The sequence below is a fragment of the Macrobrachium rosenbergii genome, chromosome 11 (assembly GCF_040412425.1).
Source record: "Macrobrachium rosenbergii isolate ZJJX-2024 chromosome 11, ASM4041242v1, whole genome shotgun sequence".
NCBI classification, from domain to species: Eukaryota; Metazoa; Arthropoda; class Malacostraca; order Decapoda; family Palaemonidae; genus Macrobrachium; species Macrobrachium rosenbergii.
The window spans coordinates 38,564,456-38,585,616 of record NC_089751.1 but is presented as its reverse complement, the minus strand read 5'-3'; the positions used below and the strand labels follow the sequence as shown (position 1 = coordinate 38,585,616).

The following is a 21,161-nucleotide window of genomic DNA, read 5'->3' as shown; positions in this document are numbered from 1 at the left end:
ATATAAACTGATAGACATCTTATAGAGATTTTCAGTAGAAGTCGCAAACTAAACTGTATTTTAGTAATGTCCTCTTTTGTCAATTTCTTGATAGTGAGCCTGTCATAAGTGACAGAGGTTGTTCCTAAATGACTCCTCTCTTTTGAGCACTCTTATTCAATGAATGTAACATATGTATACACATACACATACATATATATATATATATATATATATATATATATATATATATATATATATGTAAATAATATATATATATATATATATATATATATATATATATATATATATATATATATATTGTATGTATGGCATAGGACTAGCAACCTTATTCCAATGTATACTTGATTAAAAACGGAAGGATGTCACTCTCCATCCGGAGCCACCCCTGTAAGAGCCTGACGCTGTCTCTTCCAAACACGTGTGTGTTCGTGTGTTCGTCAATCGTCATCCATCGGGTGGACAGGACAAAACAGGAGCGTCTCCATTTCACATATATTATGCTACTGCATTGTATCCATTAATCTATCTCGAATCTCATGCAATTGGCCATATGTAGAATTTCCTGGCCTTTCCATTGATATACGTTTCATCACTATATGTTAATCATGTCTCTCAATATCGCCATCTGTTTGTCTGCCTACAAACACAGATGCCCAAATCTGTACCTCTGCTTTACCTGTCTGTGTGTAGATGCTACCTTACCGCTCGCACGCGTCAATAACATCTTCGAAGACTCTGTACATTTACCCCCACCAAAATCACTTTCATGCATCATAATAAAGTTTTCATCCAACCTACCCATCTCACAGACTCATCATCAACATAGAGTTACGGGCTGCTCTAGGAGCAAGAGCCCGTGCTGGCACAAGGCCAGCTAAATCTAAAACAACATGTACATTTATCTCAGTAAGGAACCACTAATAAACCAGTAAACACCCAGCCAGTATGTCACTCAAACCCCAGTCCCTATACCCCTATCTCCAAGGGAGGCATATAACGGCATATATACATACACACATGTGTATATAATATAAATATATATATATTTTTATATATATATATATATATATATATATATATATATATATATATATATATATATATATATATATATATATATATATATATATATATATATATATACGTAGCTAGACAGATAGATAGACAGAGAAACGTTTGCTTCCCGTCAAGTGGCGGATAGCGGATGGTTACTGCCATGAGTAACCACATGGTTGGTGGGGAGGGGGGGCGGTAGAGGGGGCGGGCACAGGTTGTTGTTACCCGGCTGATGTCCGCCCGAGAGGCAATAGTGTGTGGGAGGACTGAAACCACCAAACTTTAGTTCATAACTTAAGTCACAGTAATGTGGTTAATATCCAGATTTACTGCAGGTGAAATGAAGCACTGTCGTAAATTCATATAATTTTTGACTATGTATTAGCCATTTTCAGGATTTACGCCCAGTATTTCTTTTTCCCTGTGGTAAAAAGTTGACATATATATATATATATATATATATATATATATATATATATATATATATATATATATATATATATATATATATATATATACACGAGTATATATATATACATATATATATGTATATATGTATGTATATATAATATATATATATATAATATGCATAAGCGGTTTGGTTAATTACCATGTCTTATAATGCTCAGGTATGCCATAGAAACTAAAACTGATAAGATTTAAAAGTGCTGGTGTCCTCAGAGGACATGATGTCCTTGTAGTTACTAAAGAATAAAATCGCAGATAGTATGACGTGAAATTCATAGCAATCATTTTGCTATATAATATTACGTAAGCAATAGGGGAGATTGTCTATCTATAACAGTACATTATGGTCTGATAGGTTGTTTCACAATGTAACATTACATGGCCATCCTCAGTGGATACTATCAACTAGGGACATGATTAAGATAGCTGAGGATTTACTGTAATGTGGAAAGATGCATTATTAACCGGCAAAGTTGTTATTCATACTTATAAAAACAATTCATGGCATTTTAAACTCCAAGCAAACTGCAGAGTCTCATTTAAACAGAAAACGTCTCATCACTAATGCCATTAATGATGACACCGGGCTTGTTGATAATGCCTGACAAACTAGAACTATGCACATGACGTCATAGCTATGATGTCACCATACGTCTAAAGAAATCTTAAAAACTTTCATGCAGGTTTCCATGCTGAAGCCGTATTTTCTGTAATACTGTAATATGATTTAATGCATCGTTAGGTTACCCACTTGCTGTACCATATTTCTAAAATTCGCTCGTAACTTGTTGTAAGTTCAACAAACTTAGCTACATGACGTCACAAATCTTATAAACGTCATTTATTCCTCTCAGTACGATTTAGTACAGAGCAACAGGTAGGGTTGTAGTGACGTAAGGTGACTGACACCACCCGTGACTTAAAGTAAGTAAAAGTCCTGTCTGTTATGTTGACTCTTTATCTTTAAGGTGTTTCCAGTGAATTTAATCTCAGTTAAAATGTTCAAAGAGTTATAAAGGTGCCTACGATAAATAAATATAGACTATGGTAAAAGCTAGGCTAAACCGTTTGGTCTACATAGAGGTTAACTTAACGCAGGGTCATCTAGATATTCAGGTTAAGTTTATTATAAAGTAGAATATGCTCGTCAAAGAGACACGTGATTTAGCCAAATGTCTAGAGTATAGATGAAGAGAAACAACCCCTTTTTTTTCAGTCTAAGCCGAAATGGGGTTGGTTAGGTTAAGGGTTCAGGCTGTCATTAGCTTAGGCCTATCCTTGACATCGTATGACAGGCAGTTTTTTTTTTTTTAACAGTTCTACGAATATGTTCAAAAGGATTAGCAAAGGAAATCTATTATAAAAGGAACCATACTAACCTAATGTACCGTATCCAACCTAACCTAGTAGGCCGTATTACTTAGCCAGGGGGCTCTGCCCCCTGGACCCCCCTGGTGAAGGAAACTCCACTTTTCACCAAAAGTTCTATAACACTGCGCATGCTCGATAGCAAAAATATAACAAGTTCTGAGGTTAATTACAGTCGAGCGACAAAAAATAACAGTAAACTCTTGATAAGCAAACAAAATACTACAGAAAAAGTCAATTTCCAAGGTAATACTCGACGCGTAGCTAATACTTAGTTCTACTTTTTTTTTTTTTGCAATAAGGCAGGCATCCCCTATTTCTGAACTTTAATCAGAGCAGTGGCATATGTTAAGTGACCTGTCTTCCAAGATTTCCATTTGGATAGTAACTATTTAATAGCCCAGAGTATGGTTGCCCAGTAACATAGGCCCAACATATCAAATGGCCTAGCTTAGCTTGGTATTACAGTATTTATATACTCTACTCTAATGGGCCTAGTGGATTTTGTAATGGAATAGGCTATCAGACTGTTAGATAAACCCTTTTACCCTGTTTCACATTACTTGAAAACCTTGTTATAGTAAAATTTTACTTCATAGGCCCAGGTGACCTTTAGGCTGATAGTTGAATAAAGAAACACACCTTATCCTATGGCCTACCGAGTCCAACTTAAATAATAACATAAAAGTTTACTGAAATGAACTACTTTCAGCCTGTTAAAGATTGCATTGGTCTGTTCAGGCTAATTTTGGTGGTAGGCTGACAGTGTTTCAACAAGAAAAAGAGCAGTTGCCAGTACTGTACTATATTTTATAATAGAGTGCATATGTTGTGTGTTGTGCAATTATCAACCCCCTTATTGGTCATACAAATACAGTATAGCAATCCCCCTACTAGTAATCGTAGGGAAATCATGGGTAGTGGGTTAGGTGCCCCAAATTGACTTTTTTTTACAAATGGTTTACGTCTTCCACAAATGGCCTATTCACCAAAAACTAATATAATTCAAAATAGGCCTCTTTGTTCATCCTTTCTGAAAAAGTTATTTTTTTTAATAGTCAAGGCAGTCATTTTAATAACTTCTTAGAAATTATGTAGGACATCATTTGAAATGGGAAAGGTTTTTTTTAGGCAATTTTGCTTCTAGGTTAAGTTCCAAATTGTTTATACTTGAGAAGTATTTGGTTCATTATATAAATAATTTTTTTTACTCTGTGATTTGCACTTTTTGGAGGAATAAATAGCATTGGGTGAAGGAATTTACTCTGCTTTTCCTTGGATTTGTGAATTAATTCATCGTAGGGTTTGTTGTAATTTTGTTGTGACTATGTGATCACAGTATTAATATTTTTATAACATTATTGTACATAATCTGCTAAATACAAAATACCTTATTTTTTTGCTCAGTCAGCAAAGGATGCAGTTAAGTACTGGAAATCTTTCTCTAGAAACAAAAAGCCAGTGGTTTTCGAGTTGCTTTGTCTTGTGCCTGTTGGGTCTTTAACCAGTTGTTCAGGAAAACCACTCATTTTTGTTTCATGTACCTCTTCACCTATCTTGGAACTTAAGAGGGAAACCAGGGTTTTAGTTGAGGCAAAACAAAAATATGTGACTAGTACTAACAGCTGTAGTGAAAGGCAGAACACAGTATAGTTGAAAAAATATATGGTTCAAGTGGGTAATTGCCAGAATGGCAATGAGAAAAGCCTGGAAATGGCAGTGGTATTAATAGGAAACAGCCTAACCTAATTTAGGGAATTGTGACCTACAGTACAGTACTTGACCAGAGCAGTTTCGTCTTCCCATGAACCCTCTTCACATTTCATGAGTTTTTGCTTGCCTGAAGTTTTGGAAATAGAATGGAATGTGGTTCATCACTACTGTGAGATTCTGTCTTTGGAAGATAAGGGTAAAGGTCCAGTTTGGCATTATACATTATCTAGGCCTAGTAGAGTAGCCTCCAATCCCTTGTATTGCCAAAATTACAACAGTTTTACTCCAACATGAATTTTGTACTCATGACATTTTTTGTCAAGTGCTCAGTGTTTGGGCAAGTGTTCATGTGTGAGGATTGACTGAGTTGTGAGAATGACTGATTATTTGATGTTGGTGCCCCTCAGTTTCAGTATTTATGTAAGCCCTCCAATTATCATTATGAATTATGCTTCCTGCCATGACAAAAATACAGTATTTTGAAATGGCACAAGAGTTTCACAGTTCATTAATTGATCTATTAATGTAATCAAGCAATTTTTGTAGACCCTTTTCTATACCGCCGAATCCCTCTCACACACCAGACACCCCCATAGGGGGGAGTGCTGTCAGTACACTGTCAGTGCACTATAGGCATTACTTAAGGTTCTTTGCAGCCTGCCTTTGCCCCCTAGCTGCATTCTGTAACCCCTTTTATTACTGTACCTCCATTTATATTCTCTTGCTATCCATCCTCTCTTAACAAATGTTTCATAGTGCAACTGCGAGGTTTTCTTCCTGTTACACCTTTCAGTCTCTTCTAATCTCAATTTCCCTTTCAGTACTGAATGACCTCATAGGTCCCAGCACTTGGCATTTGGCCTAAATTCTATATTCTTATTCCACACACCAGAGATAATGTCCTCTAATAGATTTCCGTGTCCCAAATATAAATATATCAACTGGCAAAAATGCCTGGTCCACTGATTGTCACTGATTGTAAGTCGTAAGTAGTTTTCTGTTGCTTCAGAACAACAAGACCAGTTTGCCAAGGTTTATAATACCCAGTAAGAGTTATATAGGATTTTCTTGAGGCTAAAAGGCGTATGATGAGAGATTCACAAAGGTGATTTCATATGCCTTTATTTGTTGAAATGAAGTTACAATAAAGTTTGTTGATTATGAGGTCTATACACTCAGCTTTCATCAGATTGATCATTAAATCACCAAAGGAATTACTCCAAAATCTAAGTAGTGATGCCTCTGAGTGGTACAATTCTTGAAGATATCTGAACAGCAGCTACAAAAGGTAGACAAGCCAGAAATGAAGAGATTTATGAGGTGTTGAAAAATATTTGTAAACTTGGAAATGACGAAAAAGTTTTTACAGGCTGGAAAGATTACAAAAGGAGAAGTCAACTGGTGGCTGGAAACTGGTCATCATCCATTGTCCACTAAACAAGTTTGTTTTGTTAAGACTCCTTTCATGATGGAAACTACATCCCATGTAGGCTTCTAGCAGAGAGAGCGACTATATATTTTTGACAGGTCTGATGCATGGTGCATTTCCAAATACCATTGCTTTGTTGGCAAGAGGACAGCCGTTCAGTTAAGTCCCTGTGTTTTAGACTGACACTCCACAGGTGTTCATATGAGTGTTCACTCTTATGTTTCTAAGAACCCTTTAGCTCATATATGTCGGCTATAGTATCTCAGTTGCTCTGGGATTGAGACTTCATGCTCTCCTTTTGACAGGGGATTGTGATGAACCAGGAGAAGTTAGACTTTCATCCCCAGCAGCAAAGTACCAGGGTATGCTGATTATTGCAGTGTCAATGAGAGATTCCAGTAGACAATCAGGTCAGCAACATTTTAGGAAGAATGTCAGTACCATTTGTCAGAACAGGAACAACAGCTCAGTTTTGGCAGATTGTTCTTGATCACCTACAGTTACCTCACAGGCAGTGGTAATTTGATTCCAGTACTGTACCAGAATTTTTGTGCTCTTTGGCCAGAAAGTGAAGGATGATCTTGCCTGGTGGTTGGAAATCCAATGTGGGGTTATACCATTGATCTTCTCACCTCTGGAGATGCTTCTATTCTAGGATGCATCGAAAGAGTGAAGGGCCACCCCTTCAAGGTGTTCCTGCTGAAGGGCACAGACCTCTCTACCTTGGTTGAAGTTCCCTTGCTCATGGGGAACTTCAAGGTAGTTTGGAGTGTAATGTGACTCATGCTCTATGAACACCTGTGGGAGACTTTGCATAGGGATGTCATATTCAAGGCTTTCTTTATGATATCATTTTCCTGTTGCTGTCCCTACTGTGTCAAGAGCAGCTTCTGGTGTTGCCTCTTCGTCTTGTTTTTAACTGCTCTGGTACTAGCTGCTGTGGCTGCCACTGCCTGTCTTGCTGCAATGATTTTTGTATCGTACCAGTGCTATTGCCACTGCTTCTGCAGTTTCATGTGCTCATATACTGACTGATGTGCAGCAGTCACTGTCACTGCATTGCTTCCTGCACTGATGTCTGTTTTAGTAGACCTCTTCCTAAGACTGTGCTGATGACTGCTCCTGCTGTTTCTGTTATTTTGGTACTGACTGCGGAGTATGCAGCCCATGTTGTTTGCTGTGCACTTTCACTGCTGCACTGATGACTTCTAGATGATGATCTTGCTGCTGCACCACTGACTGCTGTCTGCAGTCACTGTTGATCTTGTACTGCTTTCTGTGCTTCACTGGTGGTTGCTTCAAGGAGGCTTCCTCTTGCTGCTGTAAATGCTGCAATGCTAATGGCTTCCAGTTTTGCCACATTACTCAGAGGACTCAGAAATTTATTGCTCTGTCGCTCCACTAGGATACTGCCTGCTGTTTTGCTGCTGCTATCATGTTCCTTCCGCATTGCTAATTGCCTCTGCTGTTGTTGCTTTGTTTGAGGTTTCATCTGCTCCACTTCTGCTGCTGTGGCTGATACTTTTTTGTCATGTTACACCAAAGGTAGTGCCAGTGAGGTTTCCTCTTGATACTTTGCTTTTTTCACTGCCTTTGCTGTGAACCCTGATACTTACCCCATGCAGGTTTTAATATGCTAGCTTCCATGTCTCTGACACTGATTTTTGGTGCACATCTTCAACCAGTACTTGCTTCATTATCATCTGCAAGACCTGCTTTACATGTTATTCCAGGAATGTTTCATGTGTCACAGAATGCTGTGTCACCTGCTATGTCCAGTATTGTAGTCCTTTTGTCTTCAGGAGACTTTGTTGATTTCTGCTATCAAGGCTACAGGTCAACCTTTAAGAAGTATTGGAACTTGTGGTCATGAAAAGTTCAAGTCCAGGGACTTATGAATGTGACATCTTTAATCCTTTGAGACTTTGGTCTTCAGTGGTGTATTTTTTCACTCCTGATTTTATCAACTCATTTCCATTAACTAATGGTCAAGATAGCATCACTATCCCATGGACTATTCCCACATTAGCATTCAGTTATGCTCATGACCTTTTCCTCTATGTTCTAAGAGTCATCCTTCACTCTCTAAGGAAGACTAGGCATTAAAGAGGTGAGAATTTGCCCTTTTTTTTTTTAATCAGTGCATGAATAAGCTTTGAAACTACCAAGCAGCTCATCGATCAGGTGTTTACATGTGTTTCAAGAGACGAGGCTGGCCAAGTAAGGAGTAAATGTGCAAGCTCTGAAGAAGAACTTGTTGGTTACAGCCATTATGAACTCAGATGCATACAGTTGTCAAGCAACCTTTGTCACTTTTTAACTAGAGGTCAGGATCCAGACAGGTACTTTTCAACTGAATGGTTATTGGATCTCTTCACCCATATAATTAGATAAAGAACAAATAATAGAAGTACAGTACTTCAACTAATTAATAAATATCTCACCCATTAACTTTTCTCATGTTCTTCCAAGTTCGGAGCTGACTTTGTTCATCAGTCAGCACTGCTTAATGACATTTGAGCAAGAAATTAGTTTTTCATCCATTTTTAGTACATACCATATTTTATCAAAACAATTTTTAGGATAGGGTTTTAGGGCTCAACTTGCTTCTTAATGCCTATGCCATGTGGTCTGCATTGTGCTCTTTGCAATAGCTTTTAGCTGTTGAACCTAACGTTTTTTCAGATAAAGATGGTAGTAAATGAGACAGATAGGATGCTTATATGATGGTCCCTCTCTGTCTTTATGTACCACTTCCACTGGCAATAATGTCACTAGTCTAGATACTTGACTACTTTTGCTGAGCTTGGATATGTTTGCTCTCCCATGTAGAAAAATTAATATTTCAGTTGTAATGTATTATGTACTCTGAATTCTGTTTCAAAGTGTCTTGATTTTTCTTCCATTTCTCAATTACTGTACTGTGTACCAGGTTTATTTTTGTTTGTTTTTAGCATTTATGTTTGTATTTTATTGTACCTAACACTGCTTTCTTTTTTTATCACAATGAGTTCCACTCAATATGATGGACTTTTTGATGTGTTCCTGTGAATTTTTGGTATGGTACATTTTGAAATATAATATTTAATAGCATCTCTGATGCATAAAAATATTCACATTTATTTTTTTTTATCTCATTTGATATTAGAGATGGGTGACTCCAGTAATGACAGTGCTGTAGAACAGAGGCCAATTATTTATTTGACTGGCTTTGGACCTTTTCCCCCACACGGTGTCAATCCAAGTCAAGTTGCGGTGGAACATCTCGATGTGACCAAATTGGAAGAAGAACTAGATGTCAAAGTGGTGAAAGAGATTATTCCTGTTGAATATGAGAAGGTAACCAAAGTGGTGAAACAACGCTGGAAGGAACTAAAGCCCAAGGTTTGTCAGATATTTGCACAATGATTATGTTGATTCTTGTTTCATATTTAAATTACAGTGCCATTTTTTTTTTTTACATAGGTGCAAGTTCTTGATATTGTGTGTGTGCATGTACGTAATGTTGCTTAACACTGGACTCACAACCAGCTGTAGATTAGTCTAATTACCTAGCAAGAAATAGCAGTAAGTGTGTAAGAGCAGGTTGCTGTGTTAGTGCTGTAGGTATACCTTCTGCCTTTTTACCTGAAGAATATAGATATGCTTCTCTGGAGTACTATTTATGGTTAATGTGTATGCATAATTTCTTGTGACTTTTTCCTTTTTTTTTTTTTACTTTTGTCATTAGGCTGTTTGTTCTATTCTTTTCTTTATCTCTTTCCTATGGAGAGAGAAACTCAAGACTGACAAGTGCTTTGGCCTTTGGACATGGTTAAACAGAGTCTCAGTTTAGATTGTTGAAGTTTTTATCTTTTATTGAACTTTTGTTCAGTATAATTACCTCTTCTCTGTGTCAGCTTAGAGGTTGAGGCACCAGCTTAGTGTGTTTGTGGCGCTAGTTTAGGGGGTTTGTGAAGCCAGCTTTAAGTGCTTTTTGCACCAGTGTGACTTAGCAAGGAAGATGTTAGTTTTTAACTTGCACAGTTGAACCCATTTCTGACACTGCAGGCTAATGTTCTCATGCTTACACTAACTCGGTTTGGAAGAAGTGAGGACACTTATGCTCCTATCTGTAGTAAAGGCTTATGCTGCCCAGGTTAAGGTGATAAGGGAGAATGAATTGGTTCAAGTCTTATTTTATACCTTTTGGGGAGCAGTTCAGCCCTCAGGTTCTGGTAGATGGCCAATTGCAGGCCATCTGGCATGCTTGGAGAGACTCAGGAGCAGAACCTTAAATGGTGGAGTCACTGAAGGAGAGTTACCATTCCTTATAGGTTACTGTCCACTAGTTTAGTCTCCTGTTACTGTTCCTTTGTCTTCTCCAGCAGAAGTCTCTCATTCTGTAGTAGGAGGTTGTAAATTAGAGAGAATGAAAGGTAACAGGCAGTAATTCATGGGGATTTTACCTCTGACTTTTTCCTAGCTCCATAAGCAACTGGAGGTCGGTGCCCAGTGTTGGACGTATTGAGTGCGAATAACTTTACTTGACTGTCCCTGTGCTTTTTGGTTTTTCCAGTATAGTTTTAGTGACTTTCCAAAAGAAGGATCAGATATTTTGGTGGACATGCCCGAGACATTTTTCTCATACCAGTACATCCTCAGTCATGCAAGTTCCTTCGAGATGCATTTGGAGAGAAGGCATTGCTGTTCAAGATGCTTTGTTTTGGCTCGTGTATAGCACCTCCCTAACTCCTCATTCTTATCTGGTGATGTGGGGATGATACTTGCAATTTTCAAGCTTGTCCGTCAGAAGATGAATAGACGCTTGCTTCTTGAGAATTTTAGCCCATAAGGAAGCTTCCTACATGGTAAGGGCTTTCTTTGTTAGGAAACATGGCCTCACTGGAGAATTTGTCAGAATAATCAGGCTCAATTACAATATGGTCTCAGCATAAGAGGTTACAACTTACAGCTAATTTTCACTTGACTTGTAAGTAACCCAGGATCATTATTGTCACCAGGTTCTGTAGGAGGGATGCTGAAACTAAGAATTGACCATTTTATTCTTAAACCTATGTCCAGGTTTTGTTGTTTTCCTCTGTCGTGTAACACGAATCAAAGAATTTTGATGTGTCGTTACACTTACATACTCGTACACCACAGAATGGTCAACACTACACCTGGTAAAGCTTACAAGACGTCAGAGTAGCAGAAAGACTATCAAAGATGCCTAGCAAGTTTATCCCTGGTCAGAAACTAAGTCATAGTGGAAAGATTGTTTCTTGAAGTGGAATGAATAATATGATATTGGTTTGATAGTTCATTCTACGGAAGAACAATGTTTTTGGCAGTTGAGGATTCAAGAAGAATGAAACTACCTACAGCCCTACAGAGTGGCCATTCCGCAAGTTCGACAGTTGATGTGGGATTAGAGGAGTGCTCAAATGTGGACTTATTAGCATGCAGATTAACAGGAATGACCAGTCAATTACTACTCCTTTGAGGGCCCTCAGGTTTGAGCAGTGGATACGCTTCTTTAAGTTTGGCCTGATTCAGACTCATATGCCTTCACCCTTTATCTCCTTTAAGGAAGTACCTGTATTGGGCGAATTGCAAGTTCAAGAATTGCTCAAGGACTCCTGTAGACCCCTGGTAGCCTCAGAGTAAATGATTTTCATTCTTCCATTAAGGGGAAATTGACTCCTAACTATAGAATTGTGTGTCTCACACTTAACCGCTTGGAGATATTCAACTGTCTCCTACCAATAATGGGATTTTCAAAGGTATCATGAGTTCTATCCTTAAGGTGGAGACAACTGGCTTTGTTTCAGAAGCAGCGGTTTGTGTATTGCTCAGGGTGCCATTCTAGAGGAATTTTCAGCACCTGTAACCTAGATACACTGTAGTAAGAGTTTTTTGCTGTCTGCTTTCAAGCTTATTGTTCCATGCTTTCCTCAGTATTGCGTCATCTGGCTAATGATCAGTGCCTTAATGAAATGTGTTGAGATCAGTTGAGACTGAAACCCCTACAACTCATTATCAGTCTCTCCCTGGAGTTTAGACACAGGTCTGAATTTTATCTGCAGATTCTTTTAAGTCTCTAGAATGAGTTCCATTGGATTGTTTACCATGAAACTTTTATTTAGCACTATTGGCAATTAAAAGAGTAAATTTATTGCAAGCACTCTCCTTAAGGAAAGAGTAAGTTCATTGCAAGCACTCTCCTTACGGCTGTTGTAAAGGGAGTGCTATTTTATCTTTTTGCCTTAGAGCTAAGAATGATATTAAGGCTCAGTTTTTCCAAGAATTGTAAGAATTCCAATTTAACCTCTGGTGGGAAAAAAGAGGAAGCACTTCTCTGTCCTGCTGGGGTAGTTAAAACTTACTTAGATAGGTTAAGCTGGAAGAGGTAGTTAACCTTTTGTTTTGTGATTTTAGAAACCTAGAGCATCTTTGTTAAAGGTTAAGCCTGGAGGAAACAAAGTTAAACTTTTGTTTTGTGGGTTTAGAAAACCTAGATGTCTTTATCAAAGGTTAAGCCTGGAAGAGCAAAGTTAACCTTTTGTTTTGTGGTTTTAGAAAACCCAGAATGTCTGTCAGAGGTTGAGCCTGGAGGAGGCAAAGTTAACCTTTTTTTTGTGGTTTTAGAAAACGTAGAGTGTCTTTGTCAAAGGTTAAGCCTGGAAGAGGCAATGTTAACCTTTTGATTTAAGGTTTTAGAAACCTGGAACGTCTTTGTCAAAGAACACGAGGTTCTCTGTGATGTATTTGATAAAATGACAGTCACTAAAAATAAAAACCTTTATGATATAAAGGTACGCTCCCATATAATATATGTATATTCATGCTCCCCAAAATATTAAAACCCAGGATTTAAAACAGAGAGCCTAAAAGACTGCACTTTGTTTGATTCAAGAAAAGACTTTACCTGCTACTAGTAGCGTACCTTTATATCTTAAAGGTTTTAATTTTTAGTGACTGTCATTTTATAGGGCTTTTAGACCCAGGCAGAGGGGTCCCCTTATGCTACTTCTGTTTCATTTTGGCTGAGTTGAAGCGGTTTTCTCCACAAGGCTGTTCTTTGCTGGTTCTTTGCTACACTCATGTAAGAGCCTTGCTCCTTGAATGGAATCCAACTTCTGGCAGCAGTAAGATCCAGAAAGGATTCCAGATCTGGTAAGAATGTTTTGGGTTTCTTGCAAGAAACCTTTAGCTTGATTGGCTGAGTGGATTTTGTCTAGCTGCACTACCCACCATCCTCTTCTCAATGTGGAATTGGCTATCTTTAACAGTAGGTAGGATTCATCCCAAATAATATAAATTTTCATGATAAAATTTATAATTTGGATACTTAACTATTGTCAAAGAAGACCCCACCCAGCCTCCCCACAACTTAGTGGACTGTCAAGGAGAATTCTGACAAGAGCTAAAACATTAGAAACACACTTGGTGGAGAGTAGGTGTACTAGACAGTCATCTGAGCAGCCATTCGATCTTTTGTTTGAATGCCGACTCGCCTATCAGTGCAGAGATGTAAGCTATCTTTAACAGAAGGTAAGTATCCAAATAAATTTTATTATGAAAATTTATAGTGTATTGTGCTAGCTTAGCTTTGTATAATTTTATTATGAAAATTTATAGTGTATTGTGCTAGCTTAGCTTTGTATAATCATGTGTGCTAGCTTAGCCTTGTATAATCATGTTACTGAGTTGCAAGACCTTTTGTGTCTTATCTGGCCCTGGGAGGGCTGGGGATTCCTTCTGTTCTTTTATGTGAATTTGTGGCAAACTCAGAACCTGTCAATATCTGACAAGAGACTGGTCCCCTCCCTTCAAGATTATATCAGTTGGAAGGCTGATGAGAAGCTTTTGTGCCTAGTGCAAACCCTGTGACACTACAGTGGACCCCATCTGTTTGCCGTTTCGGATTCGCGGATTTTTCTGTTGAACATATATACACATTATTTGCAGAAAATTCGCCTATTCGCTGTGTTTTTCACAGAAAAATATTCACTAATTACTGTATTTTCATATCATTTTCATGACTAAATACATTTTTGTGATAAAACTATTAAAATACTCAGGTATAAGCATTTTTAGAGGGTTTTTTTTGGTGTTTGAACTATCAAAATACAGTTGGCAGTTATAAGCATTTTTAGAGGGGTGTCAAGTATTCTTAGATTTTAGCTATTCACGGGGCGTTGTGGTACGCATCCCCCGCGAATACTGCGGGTCGGCTGTATCTAACTAGATTCCAACCTCTGAGGTCAGAGATTCTGGGTCTCTTTGTAGTACTGGCAGGCACAAGGAGGTGTTATCCAGAACATCCTTTCTTTCTGGCTTCACGAAGCAGTCAAGTGGACATACTTTTCATCCCTTGAAGAGGGTCAAGTCTGGGCAAGAGCTCACACAGCTAGGGGTGATAGCCCATCCCTAGCTTTCCAAAGAACATTTCAGTTACAGGTGGCAAGTAGGGCAGGTGTCTGGCTGCACCAGACTACCTTTCCCTCATTTGACCCTGGATATGTCGCCCACAAGTCCTTGCTCAACACGTGCTGCCTCCAAGCTCCTCTGAGAGAGAGAGAGAGAAGAAAACTCACTTAAGTACTTGGATAGCTGAAGGCTGACTGAGTGAGAGACTGGTGCTTTCTCCCTTTTTCCAACCTGAGTACTTGTTGGACTGGCTTTGATACTGGTAGACTTCATAACTGGGCATTCTTAGAGCTTCACCTCACAAGGTGGGAAATCCTACTGCTCCCATTTAACAAGTAGGAGGGGCAGTGGCAGAGCTGTTATCCAAACTTATTAATTTATGACTGGCACAGACTTCAGACAGTCCCCTGTTTACGACGGGTGCAGCTTATGACGTTCCGAGGTTACGACGCTTTTCAATTATATTCATCAGAAATGATTTCCTGGTTTATGACGCATGTTCCAGGGTTACGACGCGTCGTTTGCCAATCCGACGAAAGAAGTATGGCTCCAAAAAGGTGGAATAATAAAAATTTGGAGGTTTTTTGATGAAAAACTCAATAAAAATGCAGGATTTTGACGATTTTCAATGATTTTTCGGTTTACGATGCGGCGTAGGAACGGAATCCCTGTCATAAACCGGGGACTGCCTGTATTGCCTTCTGACATATCCTTAAGCCAGCACTTGGTCCTCCAAAGTTTTCAGTAAAGCGAGAGCTCAGAACCTCTCTCTAGCTCAGAGCCCTACCAGTCTTGCATCCTTATGCCAGATTGTATAGGAGATTACAAGAGTTGTTGCTTCTCTGCTCATGATCGTGAACCAGAGCATGGCATTTCCAGGTGGAAATTCCACTTGCCAGTCCGGTGAAAGATTATTTTCAACTTAAGGAGTAAGTCTTACAAAAAAGGCAATGGTTTGTGTTCTCATGTGAACAAATCACAAATTTGAAAGTAAATTGTATTTTTTCTTAGGTATACAAACCAGACCCTTTTATTATAATCCCACCTCAACCACCCCACTTAGTCCTAAGTTTCAACAATTGATTCCAGCTCTCTCTGAGGAATACCCCTACACAAAAGGCTGTGGTTTGTATACCTAGGAAAAAAATAAGACAAGTCTAAATGACAGTTTGTAAATATATTCCTAGATACTGTTATTGATATTAGTTATTGTAATTTGTATACTGTACATGTATTTGATCTAGGTATACTGTGTGTTTAAATTTAGAGCAAAATGTGAATATATCAATCAAACTATTATCATATAAAGAAATAATAGGTTACTTTTTTAAATGGTTGTGAAATTCATCCTTGAGCAAATTTTTATCACAATTGCTGTTCAGAACAAATTATTAGCATAGTAGCTGTTCAAGGAAGCTGTTTTAAATCTTTAATGCATAATCTTTTGGCAAACTTAGAATAATTCTAGACCTAGAGGTCACAGGCCATGAGTATTTAATGGATAACAGGGTATGTATTTCTCACAGGGAGACTAGACATTATATCTTGACTTTATAATAATTTTGGGGTATTTAAAGGATCAATAGAGTATATTTATGTTCCAAGTCCAAAACTAAGCACAGTATGTGTTAAATCCTTCGGCTTTACCCACATTTAGTGACCGGTCTTGAATAATAAATATTTTATAAGTAACTTACCAAGACAGCAACTGCGTAGCTATTAGTTTCACTTAACTGCGGCAGTTCTAAATTTGAATTTAGCTGGATGGTTGTGTCTTTCGCCTGTGATGAAGTATTCATTCGTGTTGGCAGTGTGCTATTTATTAGCTTAGCTAGTTGATTATTCAGACTTGTGGCTTATTGTAACTTAGTGTATCAGATTCTAGAGTGTCAAGTACTGTTAGTGTATCAGATTCTAGAGTGTCAAGTACTGTATTAGGTATTGCAGCAAAGGCTGTAATACTAAACTTACTTCTGCTAAGTATGACTGGCACACTTTGTGTTGCCATTTTAGAGGGCAAATTTGCTCATTTGAACTTCAATGCAGTGAATGCAAAGACTGGGATCAGGGTAAATGGGTCAGTGGGGTTTGCCCACGGGTAATTGCCCCCTCAATCTAGCCTGTTGATCGAACCCAGGACTCGGCGGATCGCCATTGGAAAGGTGTTCATATGGATGTGCATGCTGTCTTCCAGTGATTCAGCCACCAGTGCTGACAGAGCGTAAACGATTTTCAAAAGTATCAAGGCCATTGAAAAGGCATGCTCCTTCCGCTGAGTGCGCTTCTCCGCTCCCACGTAAGATTCCCAGGGAACAAGAGCACATTCCTCTTCCCTTCTGCAGTTTCTAGGTTAGTCCCGAGCAGGTTGTGCCTAACACTTTGGTGACAGAGAGCCAGTCTTTGATGTGGCACTCCTCATCCAAGTTGTCCGAGCGTCCAGCAGCTGAGCGCCCAGTGTCCGAATGTGCAGTGTGAAAGTGTTCTGTGTCCAAATGCCCAGTGTCTGAACACCTAACTTCCAGTCCCAATCAGCCTGTGCATGACACTTTGATGATGGTCCCCCTCGATATGGGACTACCTTGACGTGGTGAGGGGGCTCTTGAACCCTAGGAATTTGTTCCTGGGTTGGAGTCCAAGAGTCTTATATATTATTATATATTTCTTTGGACTAATTTTGTGGAATTTTATATATTATATATTTCTTTGGACTAATTCTGTGGAATTTTCCACATTTTGTAAAATTTATTGGCCCCAATAAATGGGAAAAGACTTCATAACTGGGATTGGGTTTATATCTGAAGCTAAATATGTAATGGGAACTGTGGTAAGACCATCAACTACCTGATAATGTTTGGACCTGAGAGATATCAGATTGATAGCTCAAAGGCAGAACTGTTCTTTAGGTCTGGACCACGGATTCCAGGGGAGGTTCCGGTTCTGGGGATAGGACTCTCAGCATTCTATCCGGTTTGCCCATAATATGATTAGGGTGTGGATGATTGTATTCTTGTAATACTTGCAGTCCTATCAGGAGGGTTTGGCTTATACTTGGGCCACTTTAATCATGTTGTGCCATCCCCTGTTGGATAGGGTAGGGATACGGACATTTGGGAGTCGGTTATTACTTTTGCCATTGGTGGAAGAATAAACTCCATGAAAGGCCGATGGTATCTTTTTAAGATTTTCAGGTTTACATATTTTCTCCCTCCAACCTTTATGACAAGTCATTATAAGGATTCAAGTACCCCTTGGCCCTTTGATGGTACCGTTCCGGCACAGTTAATGACCACTGGTCCAGTACAGGGCAAATCTGGCATGGAAATGGACAATTCTCTGAATAATCCAAATAATCAAAATCAGGGTGGTATTAAAACTTTAATACCTTATAAAGCACCCAAAAAGACTTAATATTGATATGATCCCAACCTTGACTCACTTCGACTCCCTCTTGGGAAGTGGAAGTGGGTCAAGGTTTTTGACCACGGAAACAGCAACAAATCTTAGCTGTAAAGTTGGAAAACTACGTATTAAAAAGGCATCCAACAACAGAAATGTCATTCAGACAAATAAAACAAAGGACAAAAAACCATGACAAAAAACCAATCTGAAGACTATTTGTCCATAAAAAGTATTGATGATGTAAATGTAATTATAAAAAAACATGACACTATGAACAGCATTCAGGGTGCTATTGTACTTCCTGAAAATAATAAGAACCAGTCGAGAAGAATATACTATTGGACTCTCTTAAAATGAGATATTCCAAAGTCCATGATTGTGAGATATATATAATACCAAGTAAACAACAATAGAATATTAAGAATTGCAAAAATAAAATTTGAAGGTCAAGACCTACCTCAAAAAATAAAAATTTTGGGCCAAAATAGAGAACTGAGACCTCACGTCCCAAAACCACTACAATGTCAAGATTGTAGTAAATGTGGGCATACGAAGAAAAACTGTCGAAATGAATGTATATATGCTTATTGTGGTTCTGACGAACATCCCACGCAATAGAAATGTAGTAGGCCAAAGTGTGCAAACTGTGGGCAAGATCATTACTCAAGGTTCAAAGGGTGCATGTTCTATATGTACAATACAGAATTGAAAATCTTACAAGAAAGGACTGGGATGTCTGTAAAGGAAGCTAAATTGAACTGAAAGTGAGAGGAATTCAAGATCCGTCTAAGAAACATACATATTCTTTACTAATAAAAACTAGTAATGAAACAGAAACGCTTACAGACAAAAGTAACGGAACACAGAAAATAAAATCCCAAGAAGAAAATGCCCTACAAACAAAAACTAAATTGGTAATAAATACTGTAAAGAAACAGGTACACATGATATGGATAATATTTTATCAAATTCATTTGAAGTATTAATGCAAATAGCACAAGAAGATGCTACTGCAAAAGTAGCAGAGGAAAGTTGTGATGGACCAGAAATTAAAGATAAAAAGAGACCGTTGGAGAGAATACCACCCAAAACGAAGAAACCAACTATATTATTAATAGAGAAACTTCAGTTAAACCAAGGACAAAGGATATGAAGAGAGAACAAAAACAAAAACAAGTTAAGAATATACCTTCATCTCCTAAAATAATCATAAAACCCATGGAAGCTGATGTCCAAAATATTGAAGAAGTTGAAGAGAATCATACAGTACCATAGATTATGTCAACAGAGAAGAAATGAAACAAGAAATATACATAACAACACATGTGGATGGAACAATTGCTTCACTGAATTGTGCAGCAATAACAAAAAGATAATGAAAGATGGTTTAACAAACATCAGAAGAAATTTTATGAAATATAGAAAAAAGGAAACCACAGATTTGAGTACCCATGAAAAAGGTTGCAAGTGCATTGAGCACTTAGTATATTATAAAGAAAAACATATGAATGTCGTGAGTAAAGTATTAGAAAAAATCCAAGTTGATAATACCAAAAAGAAAGCAAAACTCAACCTCTATAACATATTTTCAATAGCTATATCATAGAATGGAATGTACAGTAAATGGTCTACAGACCAGATTACACCTAGGGGAAATACAAAGGATACTAAAAGAATATGAACCAATGATATTATGTTTACACCATGTCAACAAAACAATAGGTAAATATACCTTAGCATCTACATCTAGAGAGGAAGAAGGAAATGTAGGTATTGCTATATATGTACATAACTAAGTACAGTATGTTATGGCAAAGTACCTGTAAACTTTACTGACCTGCAAATATCAAGTATTCGAATACGAATAAAAAACGATAATTATGTAATTTATAATTTATACAACCAACCTAATAAAAATGATGACATTGATAAACTTAAAGAATTATTTAACAATGCCAAAGAACCTAATTAATAGTAGGTGATTTTAATGCTCACAACTCAGTATGAGACTGCAGTTTTACAAACTCAAATAGAGCAGGAAGTAAAATAGAAGGATTCATAGATTCAAATGACATGTGTTGTACTGTATAAATGATAACGAAATCAGCACATATTTTTCAAAAACACATGGAACTTTTCCTTCAGTAGACTTAACTCTATGTACAACAAGCATAGTAGACAGATTGGATTGGAATACAGTTGATGACTTGCACACCAGTGATCATTTCCCAATATTAACTTCATTATTACAAAATAGTCCCGCTAAGCATGTCCCTCAATATAACATTTATAAAGCAGATTGGGAGCTATATGAATTCCACGCTAGGAATATCCCACCATTTGGGTATGTACAAGATCATAATGAAACAAATAGATTTCTTGTTGATTTCATTAAAAATGCTGCTGTTAAAGCAACACCAAAATCAAAATCTCATCCAACAAAATACAGAGTCCCATGGTGGTCTAAAAAACTAACAGAATTGATAAAATAAAACACCAAATTGAAAGACGATTAGATAATTTAAATGGAAAGTTTAGTGAAATAAATAAAACATTACCAATATTTGAAGAATATTTACAAAAACTAACATATTATTATTAGAAATTGACACATTAAAACTTCTATATAACAAAATGTCTGCAAAATTCAAAAAAGTAATGCAAGGAAGAAGTATTTCATGGAGGAAATATGTATCAGATCAATCTAATAATACTCCCATACAAAAAATATAGGAAAAATTCAGGAAAATAAATGGTACCCATGTTTCATGCGAGGGTAAGGCCACTAGGGATGGTTCCCAGGAGCTGGCTACCATATTCTCCATGGGGTTTCTTAACCCTTAAGGGACGGCATAATTTATCAATGTGGAGCACCCCAGACCGGGGAAACTTTGAAGTCGGCAAAATAAAAAAGAAATCACATCAATGGAAAGAGAATGACACATACATTCACACTGTATAAATAATAAAATTCTAAAAATTTTCCCTACTTTCCACGAGAAGTTGAAAATGACTATTTACAACCCCTTGTGGGGCCTCATTTACAAGACAATCTTAAATTTTACCAGCTTATATATGCTTTTTCTAATAAGTTTTTTTGATTTTGTAAAATAATTATTGCTGCTCACACAATATCAAAACAGATAAGAAATAAAAGCAGTAACAAATTTTTTGCATATTTGTTGTAATATATTCAAGTAAGTTTACGAGAAGGAAGATACAGTAACTTTTTTTTTAACTTTTACATGCTTTTTCTAATATTTCTTTGCAATTTTCTTTGTAAAACTACATTTACAACCGACATACTATC

General features: G+C 37.5%; 1 protein-coding gene across 3 annotated transcripts in view; it reads left to right on the top strand.

Moving 5' to 3' along the window:
- LOC136843335 (pyroglutamyl-peptidase 1) overlaps positions 1-21,161 on the top strand; it is a 46,718-nt gene that overhangs the window by 6,760 nt on the left and 18,797 nt on the right. For 2 of the 3 annotated variants that reach the window (XM_067111625.1, XM_067111624.1), the window contains exon 2: positions 9,186-9,421. In XM_067111625.1, coding sequence (XP_066967726.1) covers positions 9,188-9,421 — 234 coding nt within the window. In that variant the 5' untranslated portion in view covers positions 9,186-9,187. Of the gene's footprint in view, positions 1-2,299; positions 2,452-9,185; positions 9,422-21,161 lie in introns of those variants that run through there. The other variant, XM_067111623.1, reaches the window with a different exon arrangement.